This window comes from Vulpes vulpes, chromosome 13 (assembly GCF_048418805.1).
Source record: "Vulpes vulpes isolate BD-2025 chromosome 13, VulVul3, whole genome shotgun sequence".
NCBI lineage: Eukaryota > Metazoa > Chordata > Mammalia > Carnivora > Canidae > Vulpes > Vulpes vulpes.
The window spans coordinates 334,951-346,264 of record NC_132792.1 but is presented as its reverse complement, the minus strand read 5'-3'; the positions used below and the strand labels follow the sequence as shown (position 1 = coordinate 346,264).

The following is an 11,314-nucleotide window of genomic DNA, read 5'->3' as shown; positions in this document are numbered from 1 at the left end:
CCCCGGAACCCGGGCCACCCAGTGCAGCAGCCACAGTGGAGGGTCTGAATGCGCAGAGCATTTCCCAAGATGGCCTGTGCTCTGGGCCATAAGACAAATCCCAGTACATTTACAAGGAGGGAAATCATATGAATTGTTTCCTTAGACGACAACGGAAGTAAATTAGAAACCAGAAACAGAAAAATATTTGTAAGCTCCCCCAGATATTTAGACACAGAGCAATGCATTTCTAAATAACCTATGAGTCAAAGGAGAAATTTGAGAGGAACTTAGGACCCCCAGCCCAATGAAAGTGAAAACGCAGCACAGCAAAGTTAGTGGGCACAGCTAAAGCAGTGTTCGGAAGGGGGGTGCGTCCGCGTTAATACTCACATTAGAAAACCAGAAAGCTCTCAACACAGCGAGACTAGAACAGGAGCAAAGCAAACCCCAAGGAAGCAAAATACAGGGAATGATAAAAATAAAAGCAAAACCACCCCGCCATGAAATACCAAAAGAAAAGCAACATGGAGGATCAATCAGACCTAAAGCTGATCCTTTGAGAACATCAATACAATTTTTAAACTCCTGTGCAGACTGATCCAAAAGAGAAGAGCTGGGACAAAGCACAAAGCAGGAGTGAGAAAGGGGGCATCAGGACAGGTCGTGACAACATTACACCAATGCGTCCCACAGTGTAGATGACTTGGGCCGGGCCCCGCACACACAGGCCAGCAGCGCTCACTCCGCGGACATACATAAGTGATTATCCCTCCGTCTTTCGAAGAAATTGAATTTGTAGCTAAAAATCTGCCCACAAAGAAAACTCCAGTGAATTCTACAAAGCATTGATTGATTGATTGTACTTATTTGTAAGGACTTTACATATTTGAGAGAGGGCGAAGGTGCATGAGGAGGGGTAGGGGCAGAGGAAGAGGGAGAAGCAGACTCCCTGCTGAGCAGGGACCCCGACCCCACGCTCCATCCCACAAACCTGAGAGCGTGACTTGAGCAGAAGGCAGCCGCTTAACCGACAGAGCCACCCAGGCGCTCCTACAAAGCATTTAAAGTTGGGAGGCCGCCCTCCCCGCCACGGCCAGAACCAGACACAGACATTACAGGGATCCGTGACAGACCAGCATCTCTCACGGACGTAGCTGTAAGAGTCATGAACAAAAATACAGCAAATGAATCCAAAGATGGAGAAAAGGAAATATAAAACGACAAAGCACAACGCTGGTTTGACATTTGAAGATCAACGAGTGTGATTCACCATAGCACAAGCCGACTATCTGCATAGATTTGGGGAAAATGTTTGACAAAAATCTCACATCAATTTCTGATCCAACCAACCAACCAACCAACCAACCAACCAACCAACCAATCTCTCAGCAGACTAGGGACAGGAGCCTGATGAAGGCATCTGCAGAAATCCTACAGCGGATGCAGGCGGTTGGTACACCCTGAACGCTGGCCCTCCCCAGCAGGAGCAGAGCAGGCTCTGATGGTTCTTACTCAGCCACCTGCCGGGAGCCCCGTTGTGCAAAGAGGAACAGAAGGACACAAAAGACACAGAGATTGGAAGGGAAGTAAAACTGCCTCTGGGTTTCGGATGACAAGACTGTTCACAGAGAAAATTTCGGGGAATGTACAAAAAAAAAAAAAAAACCCTCAAGAAAGCCTCTTAGAACTATGTTGGTTTAGCAAGGTTGCAGGATAGAAGGTTAACTGGCAAACATGTGTTGTATTTCTATATTCCTACAACCAACAACTGATAATTGAAAATGGAAAAGACCATTTATAAGAAACATCCCATGCAATACTTGGGGATGATGTTGACAAAAGATGTGCAAGACCTTTCACTTTGAAAGCCACCAAACGTAAATAAAAATTAAAAAAAAATTAAAAAAAAAAAAGGGATCCCTGGGTGGCGCAGCGGTTTGGCACCTGCCTTTGGCCCAGGGCGCGATCCTGGGGACCCAGGATCGAATCCCACATCGGGCTCCCGGTGCATGGAGCCTGCTTCTCCCTCTGCCTGTGTCTCTGCCTCTCTCTCTCTCTGTGTGACTATCATAAATAAATAAAAATTTTTAAAAAAATGAAAGCCACCAAACATTCCTGAAATAAATTTCTAAAGGGCTTCACCAGATGGAGCGGAATGTCCTACTCACTGATGAGCAGACTTAATAATGAGAGAGAACCCATCCAGAACCAACTTTGGATTAGGTGCATTCCCAGCCCAAAGCCTAAGGGCATTTTTCTTGAAGAAATTAGCAGCTTGGGGCACCTCGGGGGCTCCGCGGTTGAGTGTCTGTCTTTGGCCCAATGTGTGACCCCGGGGTCCTGGGATCGAGTCCCCCGTCAGGCTCCCTGCATGGAGCCTACTTCTCTCTCTGCCTGTGTCTCTGCCTCTCTCTTTCTGTGTCTCTCATGAATAAATAAATAAAATCTTAAAAAAAAAAAAAAAAGAAGTTAGCAGGCTAAGTCTAAACTTTATATGGAAATGCAAAGGATCTAAAATAGCTAAGACCATTTTGGAAAAGAAGGTAAAAGGTAGAGGTCTCACACAACCTGATTTTAGGCCTTAATTTACTCACAACACTGTGGTAGGGCTGTCAGATGGACATACAGACCCAACGGACAGGACTAGCGCCCAGAGCAGACCCCACGTGTTTGGTCAGCTGACTTTTGACACAGGTGCTAAGTCATTTCGATGGAGAAAGAACATTTTTTTCCGCCAGTGAGCCAGATGCGAGCTCGCTGGAATCTCAGTGTGGGACTCACGCTGTGCGCACAGACGAGCTCGCAGTGGGCCACAGACCCACCCAAGAGCGGCGCCAGAAGAAACCCTAGTGACCGTGGGTACGGCAAACATTTCTCTAAAAACAGACTATGCGAAAAGAAATCCATAAACTGGACTGCATCACAGCATAACTTTTGCTCTTACAAAACAGCGTCATATAAATGAGCAGACGAGCCAGATCGGGAGAAAATATCTGCAAAATATGTATCTGGAAGTTGTATGAATGAAAACATGTGAATGACTTTTACAAATAATAAGCAGCCAAACGACCCAAAAGAAACAAGGGAGTAAGAGGATTTGAACAGTTTATCAAAGAAGATACCCAGACGGCGAAGACGCATGTGAGAAGATGCTCAGCGTTAGTTAGGGGCAAACGAACCCCGCAGTGAGACCCCAGGACCCCCGAAACCAGGACGGCTCCAGTTGAAGACTGGCAACACCTAGTGCCGGCGAGGACGTGAAGCGACAGAAACCCTCTTCCGCTGCCGGGGCATGCGGAGAATAGGAGTCTGGTGGTCGCTCAGAGGGGGGGGTCCCTCTGTCATCTGCCCCGTGCACCCCACTCCTGGGTTTTATCCAAGGGAGAGGAAACATCTGGATGTGAATGGTCATAGCAACGTCACCCTGAGAGCTCAGGCCCAGAACCTCCCGGCTGCCCGGGCACAGGCGTGGATGGACCCCTCGGTGGCCGGCCCACCAGGCCCCGGCCCACCAGGGGCGAGAGACCCAGACGCGCTGGAGCGGGGCTGCACCCCAGGACCCTGCCGAGTGAGAGGGGATGGCCGCCGCAGAAGGCCTGCTGTCCGATTCCATCTGGTCGAATTCTGGAAGCTCTGGGCTGACCCGCGGCGCTGGGGATTTCCGGGTGTGAGGGGTCACAAAGACACCCCCCCCCCCGCCCGGGGAACACAGCAGATCCGTGGCCGCCTGGGGCGGGTGCGCAGGGGAGGCTGGAGGGCCCGTACAGGGGTGCGGGCAGCTGTGGAGGGGAGCCGTTCTCCCGCTCGGTCCCTCGAGTGCAGCGATGGTTTGGACGGCCTGTGGCGCGTGACGGCCCAGCACCTCGTGCCCTTTAGGTGCGTACAGTTTATTGTACCTCGAGTGTCCCTTGATGAAACTAAGACCAGAGTATGTTAGATGGTGAAAAGCTGTGGGGAAAGATTGAGGGGGGCGGGGGGGGGGGGGCGGGGAGCCACCCGGGTCACAGGTGTGTCAGACGGGGGCCCGTGCGCAGGGCTGCCGGGAGGGCACGCAGGCTGGGCCCTGGTGCCAGGTAGCTCTGGAGGCAGCTCCTCCCTTTCACCAGAGTCCTCAGACCATATGGGGTCCGGCTCCTCCTGCTCCTGGCTGGGCCTCCCATCTCCGCCACCCCTCAGCCAAGCACCAGCCGGGTTGCCTCCTTGCCGGCCCTTGAGTCGGGTCTCTTTGTCTGACCCGCCGTGAGGCCTGAGAGTGCCGTGACTGCCCCAGAGGAGGAGCGAGCCCCCAGGAGCCTCTGGTCCTCCAAGGAGCAGGGAAGGCTCCTTGTCTGGCATCAATTGGGTGCTGGACACTCACAGACACAATGATTCCAATTGCCCAGAATCCAGGCAGCGGGCCCAGAACCCAGGCAGGGACCCAGAACCCAGGCAGGGACCCAGAACCCAGGCAGTTGGGCCAAGGAATGTTTCCCTCCCGTCCAGGTGGCTCAGCAGCCCTGGGGCCGACGTCCCCAGGCGGAGGTGGCGCGTGCGTCCCTGACCCTCCGGGCTGGGCGCAGAAGGAGCACCCGAGCCTTCTGCCCTGGGCTCCCAGCAGGCCTCCCAGGAGCCTCCCGCTGCTCCGCGGCTGCGGGGACTGTTGTGTCTCCTCTGAAGGTGAAGAGGGACGGTGGCATTTCAGGGGTCACGCACGATGCCAAGACTGGCCCCGGGTGACAAGCTCCAGGACCTGGGGGCCTATGTGGCCGCGTGTCCCCCCTCCCCGCACCCCGGAGAAGCACAGGCACAGCCACGCTGGTTTTGAGTCATTTATTCCTATGCGGAGGTTCAAGTAGAAAAATAAATGGAAACCAAGCAGAGTGAAGGCGGAATGGCAGAGGCCCAGCGCCCCCTGTGCCCCCTCCTGCTGCTCAGGGAAGTGCTTCCTCTTGTCTCGGGGGAGGGGCTCGGGGTCACCAGCTCCCCTGCGGGCCCCCACCCGGACATCCATCGGAACCTCCCCTCACCACCTGGTGGGGCCTCTCCCGGGCGGGGCACATAGAGGTCCCCGGAAAGGGATGGGGGCCTCGCCCGGGGGTCACAGGCTGGGGGCCACGAGGAGGGTGAGCAGGCTGAGGGCCAGCGCCAGGCCGAGGGCGGTGCTGGGGAGCAGGGTGTGCGCGGGCGCGCTGCTTTGCAGACTCCTGTTGCACAAGTCGTCCTGGCAGCACTGGGTGGCCGCCGCGCCGCTGCTCACCTGGCCCTGCAGGCTGTGGGTGGGCGTGCACGCCTCCACGCAGTCCTTCTCCACCAGGTTCCCCAGCAGCGGCTCCACTGGGGACGGACGGGCCCCGTCAGCACCCCGCACCCCAAGTCCTGGTTCCCAGCCCCCATCACCGCCGTGAGCCACCCATCCCCGACGTCCTCCCGCCAATCACCCAGCCGTGGCACCCCGTCCCCTGCGGCGCCTGGACAGAGCCCTGGGGGGTCCCGCAGGCCCCCTTCCGGCCCGGGTCCCGTCGCTCACCCTTGGTCCTGGTCCTGCAGTAGCGCGCGTTGGCCGCACAGTTCTGGGGTTTCTCACAGTTGCTAGAGCTGGAGCAGACGTGACAGCGGAGAGCCCGGGCTGGGGGACGGCGGGTGCAGGGAGGTCTGAGGTCACAGTCTGGACAGAGCCCTCTGCCACCCCACCCACCCCGAGGCTGGGCGCCTCGGAGCTCCAGGCCCTGCTGGGGTTCCTGTCCTGCACTCAGCCTCGGGAGTTCAGGAGGGGACAGTCCTCGGCTGCTGGGACCCTGGGGCCCCTCCTGCCTCGAGGAGGTGCCTGTGCGTCTAGAGAACTGGTGGGAAGGTGGCTGATGTGGGGTACGCTGGGGCCCCCTCAGGGCATCACAGAGCTCTGAGATTTACACAGAGCAGCTCGAAGCCCAGGACTACTGTCCCCCTCCCCAGAGCCTGTCCCCACCGGGCAGCGATGGTCACGAGGACCCGAGGCTAAGTCAGGGCCGGGGGCCTCAGCTTGACCACACTGCACTCCCGGGAGGAGGGACTTCCCCGGGGACAGAGAGTCAGGGCTGGATGGCCTGGGCGCTGGCTCTCCTGGGTGGGGGCATCTCAAGCCGCTCCCCGCCTCTCTCTCCCCCTCTGCGTGTCTGATCCCGGGACCGAGTCTAAGACTCCCCGGATCCGCGATACTTTAAGTCTGATTCCACTAAGTTAAGATGTGGGTTCATTTTGTTTCCAATTCTGAGTGTGGCATCCCCTGAGTCCGGGATACCCTGAGCCTGAAGGTACCCCAGGCCTCCGTGCGTGTCCACGCTGCCCACCCCGCCCCGGGCCCTCACCCACCTGGCCCGGCGGCCACAGCCAGTGCAACGAGGAGCAGCAGGGCCGTCTTCATCTTGGGGCGTCTCTGGGAGCAGTGGGGGCCCCTCCTCTCTGGAGGCCTTATAGCTGGGGCAGGAGCTGGTGGGAGGGGTGGAGGTGGGCAGCCAGCCAGGCAGCGGCATTCCACGCGCCCCACCCTGGCTGGCCCACACCCACCACCCAGCGCTCCACTGCCCCTGTCCCTGCCACCCGGGGGGACCTGGGTCCCCGGCTGCCTGTCCCCCGAGGCAGGGGTCTGCCCTCCCCCGTCTCCGGGCTGTGGACAGAGGCCTCGCTGGCTCTGCGCTCGCTGCCTCATCGTCCTCTCTCTCTGGCTGTCTGTCCGGCCCTAGATCACTTTCTCTCTGACCTTCCCCTCTCACCCTCAGATAAGAGTCTCAAGCCCACGCAGGTGCCCTGTGGGTGCCCAGAGCTGTGCCCACGGGGCTAGCGAGGCGGGAGTAGGCCCTGGCCTTGCCTTCCTGGGCTTGGGGCTCAGGATTGCTAGGTCCCCCCCGTGGAGCCCTGGGGTAGGACCCCCTCAGGATCAAGGCATCTTGCTGAGATGTCGGGACCTCAGCGTAGTCCGGGGAGGGAGAGACCATCCTGGAGCGGGGTAGGCAGCAGGCCAGGCGTGTGGCTGCTGGACGTGCCTGCAGAGAGGTGAGCGCCGGACCAGGGGCATCGCGGAGGGGCGGGGCGCTCCCTTCCCTGTCGGCTTGCTGGCCCTGGGCCCCCACTGCTGCTCTGCTGTGCCCCGCGGACCCTGCTGGGCCATGTCGCTGGGCCCCACAGAGGCCGGCCTCTGCCCTGCCCCAGCCCCAGCCCCTGCCCTTGCCCCAGCCCCTGCCCTTGCCCCAGCCCCTGCCCCTGCCCCTGCCCCTGTCCCGGCCCCTGCCCCTGCCCCTGCCCCGCCCCACCAGGCTCACTGACCGCCACGCTGAGTAGGGCCAGAGCGCAGAGCCCCCAGCCCTGCAAGTCCTGGAGGGGCAGGGCCTGTTGCAGGGAGGGTGGCCTGGGCTGGAGGGAGGGCAGGGCCAGGGCCAGCCCACAGCTCTCCGGAGCACCACGGCCTCAGGCCGGGGAGATCGGGGAGGTTTGGCCCTTCCCCCACTGGGGGGGCCTGGACAGGCCGGCCCCTGAGTGGGTGAGGTGGGCCGTGTCACGGTCCTGGGGGTCCGGGCAGGTGCCACCCTCCCTAGAGATGCTACTGGACCTGGTAGGCCCGGGCCGACGGTGGAGGGGTGGTGTGGGGTTTCTCCTAGGACCCGGGGGTGGGCAGGGAGGGGTGCAAGCAGCAGCCCCCGAGGGCTGTCAGCATCGTGAGCCCATCCCACGAGCTGGTCCCCGGCTCCCTGGGCCTTAGTTAGGGTAGCTGGGGTCTCTCTTGACAAGGCAGGGAACGTGGGGGACCCCGCGCCCTCCCTCGAAGCTCTGAGGCCTTCTCAAATTCCTTGGGCACAGCCCTTGGCGGGCAGGTGGACGTCGGATGCAGGACATAGGGCTCAGTGACGGGGCTGTGACTGGCATGGGGTGGGGGATGGTAGGTGGGGAGGGGTGACTCACTGAGGCCAAGGGGCATGGAAGCTACTAGAAAAACAGGTTTGGGGGATTGGATTTCCTGTCGGGCCTGGTAGAGCTAAGGGGTCCGGGGGTGTTGGGCCGACCGGGGCTGGACGTTCTGACGTGAGGCTGCTGGGCAGACCCCTGCACACCCGTCCCGTCCCCGCGGCCACCGCAGGCTTCACTGCCCGCGCACCTGCACCGCCCGAGGCAGAGGGGGCGGCTGGCTCCTGGCTCCGCGGGGAGCAAGCCCGGGCCTCTGACGGGACTGCCAGCGAGGGCGCGGGCTGCCCACCAGCTGCGAGCTGCGTGTCCCGGGGCTTCCTAGCAGAACCATCAACGGCAGCCCCCACGCAGTTGACTTGGGGAGAAAGTGGGCGATTGCCACGCAGGAGCTCTCGAGAAGCAGGAGTCCTGGGAAGGCTGCAGGCAGGGAGGGCTTCCTGCAGGGGGTGACCTGGTTGGCCCGACCTTGGAGGCAGATTTCAGGGGACAGAGTAGCCATCGTGGCCTCCCAGGTTGCACCCCTTCCCACATCCTTTTACTGGGAAGGAAATGAGTCCCAAGGGGGCCCTGCCGGCGCCCGCCCACATCACCCCGGGAGTGAGGTGGAGCCCGACGGACGCTTCTGTGCCGCATGGCCTCTCCTGTCCTCTGGAGAAAGCCGCCACTCTCCAGAACCCAAGCCCTCTCACCCAGTCCCTGGAGCCCGCAGAACTCGCCCCGGGCTGGGGGCCGGGAGGACGGGCACCCCCACCCCGCACCCTGTCTGCTTCCCGAACTCGGAGGGCCAGGAAGCCAGGCGCCGGGACAAGCCCAGACCGCTGCCACCCGCCGTGCTTCCCTGCCCACGCCCCCGGCCCCGCCCTGCCTTCCCACCTCCCCACCTCTCCCCGGGGTCTCAGCCTTGCGGGGGGGCGACGCGGGAATCGAGGCCTGGACCCCTCGGCTGTGGGGTCACTGGGGTCACACAAAGGGGACAAGTGGCCCAGAGAGGGAAGCGCCGGGGTCAGTGCAGACAGTGGCCACTCCAGACCCGAAAACGCAGCCTGAGCGGCGTGGGCCCGGCCCCGCTGTGGGTGAAGGTGGGCACCAGGACGGGCAAGGTGGGCTCTGTCCGAGGCACCCCCCAAACCTTGGGGCCTGCAGACAAGGCTTCTTCACTTTCAGCATCAAGGGTGAGTGCTGGCCACCCGCACGCGGGGGTTCGACACCTGCCCGCTCGCTGGCTCACTTAGCGGCGCCCACCACGGACGGACCACGCTCAGGGCGGGACGGAGCCGGACCCGAAAGGCAGGCCGCCCCCAGGACCCCTGATGAGCCGGGGATGTGGGGCCCAGGCCAGCGGGCCCCATGTGTTGGGATGATCAAGGAGGCCGAGGGGTGGGAGCAAGGACAAGGGGGTCGGGCCTGGGTCTGGGCGCGGAGGGGCTCGGGCGGGGCAGACCCCTCCTTCCCCAGCAGGGCTGAGGTGAGCACCCCGTGAGTCAGGCTTGCTCTGCCCCTCCGTTCACGAACCTGCACACACAGCCAGGGCCTCCCTCCGATGACACAGAGGATCACCCAGCCAGCCAGTGGGAACCAGAGCGGGGCCTGCGCTCCTCCCCAACTCTGTCCCCAGCTGGCCCGGGGCGCTTCCCCCGTGCCCAACCTCCCTACCCCCCTCCCGTGCAGGACACTCACCTTTGCACACAGGACCGCAGGCCTAGACCTGGGTGTCTCTCGCCTGCTTCCCAGGGCCTGCACCTGTCCTAGATCATCCCCTGGAACCCTGGCGGCCAGTGCGGGGCCTCCTCCCCTGCTCTGCCCGAGTGCAAATCCAGGGAGCAGCACACGGGCAGCCCTGCCCTGCCTTGGGCATAGCCTGATCCCCGGGAACGGCTGGACTGGAGCCTGAGGCTCCTGAAGGCCAGGAGCGCCAGCCAGTTCTCAGGCCTGGCAGGCAACCCCCCGAGAGAGGCCCCACAGGATCTCTGCCCCCACCAGCACCTAGCACCAACACCTAGCACCAGGACCTAGCACCTAGCTCCAGCACCAGCACCTAGCACCAGCACTAACACCTAGCACCAGCACCTAACACCAACACCTAGCACCAGGACCTAGCACCTAGCACCGGCACCTAACACCAACACCTAGCACCAGCACCAGCACTGGCACCGGCACCTAGCACCAACACCAGTACCAGCACCTAGCACCAGCACCTAACACCAACACCTAGCTCCAGCACCAACACCTAGCACCAGGACCTAGCACCTAGCACCAGCACCTAACACCAACACCTAGCTCCAGCACCAACACCTAGCACCAGGACCTAGCAACTAGCACCAGTACCTAGCTCCAGCACCAGCACCTAACACCAACAGCTAGCTCCAGCACCAACACCTAGCACCAACACCGGTACCAGCACCTAGCACCAACACCTAGCACCAACACCAGTATCAGCACCTAGCACCAACACCTAGCACCAACACCAACACCTAGCACCAGCACCAACACAGCACCTAACATCAGCACCAGCACCCAGCACCAGCAGAGGTCTGGCGTGGGCCCTGCATATCAGTTTCCCTGGCTGCATCCCTGAGAGGCACCGGGACTCAGGGGACCTGGTGATGGAGGAGAAGCTCTCAGAGTGAGGACTGTGTCCCTTCGTGAAGTGGAGGGCGTGGACACAGAGCCACAGAGCCACAGCAGCCTTGGGGACCTCGGAGCTCCAAGAGAGCAGGCTCTTAGCAGTGTGGGCTTGCAGAGCATGGAACCCCAGAACAGCAGGGCCCAGAGAACCCGAGAACTGGGTACCCTGTGGGGGTTTGTTCTCTCCATGTGAGGAAAGCTCCCTCTGGGGTTCTAGACAGTGTTAGTGCTGCTCATGGTCTTTTTTTCTTTAATATTTTATTTACTTATTCACGAGAGACACAGAGAGAGGGGTAGAGACACAGGCAGAGGGAGAAGCAGGCTCCCTGTGGGGGCCCCGACGTGGGACTTGATTCCGAAACCCCGGGGTCACGCCCTGGGCTGAAGGCAGACGCTCAGCTACTGAGCCCCCCAGGTGTCCCTGTGCTCATGTTCTATCCGAGGTTCTCGCCTCTGCTGTGTCACTGCTCACTGCTCCTCCTGCTTGTGTAGCCTGAGCTTGTGGGTCTAAGCCCTTGAGCTCCATGATGGCATCAGGTGTAAGTTCCAGAGTAGTGAACACCTACACCTACGTAATCCACCCATCCATCAGTTACTAGTCCCTCCATCCATCCATCCATCCATCCATCCATCTTCCATCTGTCCATGCATCCACCCACCCACCCACAGCCAGCCAGCCCTGTACCCACCCATCTATCATTCATCTATTTATCCATTATTCCATCCATCCATCCACTCATCCATTCACACAACGTATGTGTCCTGTAGGAAATAGTTACCATGATGTCTCTCT

At 60.6% G+C, this 11,314-nt stretch overlaps 1 protein-coding gene across 1 annotated transcript; it reads right to left on the bottom strand.

Annotated features, from left to right (window-relative positions):
* Positions 1-4,829: 4,829 nt before the first annotated feature.
* LY6D (lymphocyte antigen 6 family member D) lies at positions 4,830-6,422 on the bottom strand. Its single transcript, XM_025985038.2, has 3 exons — positions 6,310-6,422; positions 5,489-5,587; positions 4,830-5,295 (listed from the first exon to the last, which is right to left on the bottom strand). The coding sequence occupies exons 1-3, from the start codon at positions 6,359-6,361 to the stop codon at positions 5,060-5,062; spliced, it is 387 nt and encodes a 128-aa protein (XP_025840823.1). The 5' UTR covers positions 6,362-6,422; the 3' UTR covers positions 4,830-5,059.
* Between the last annotated feature and the right edge of the window lie 4,892 nt (positions 6,423-11,314).

Coding starts and splice junctions, on each gene's coding strand:
- LY6D (XM_025985038.2), bottom strand. CDS start 6,361: ATGAAGACGGCCCTGCTGCTCCTCGTTGCACTGGCTGTGGCCGCCGGG. Junction 5,588..6,309: donor GGCTGTGGCCGCCGGGCCAG/GTGGGTGAGGGC, acceptor GCCGTCCCCCAG/CCCGGGCTCTCCGCTGTCAC. Junction 5,296..5,488: donor CTGCAGGACCAGGACCAAGG/GTGAGCGACGGG, acceptor GTCCGTCCCCAG/TGGAGCCGCTGCTGGGGAAC.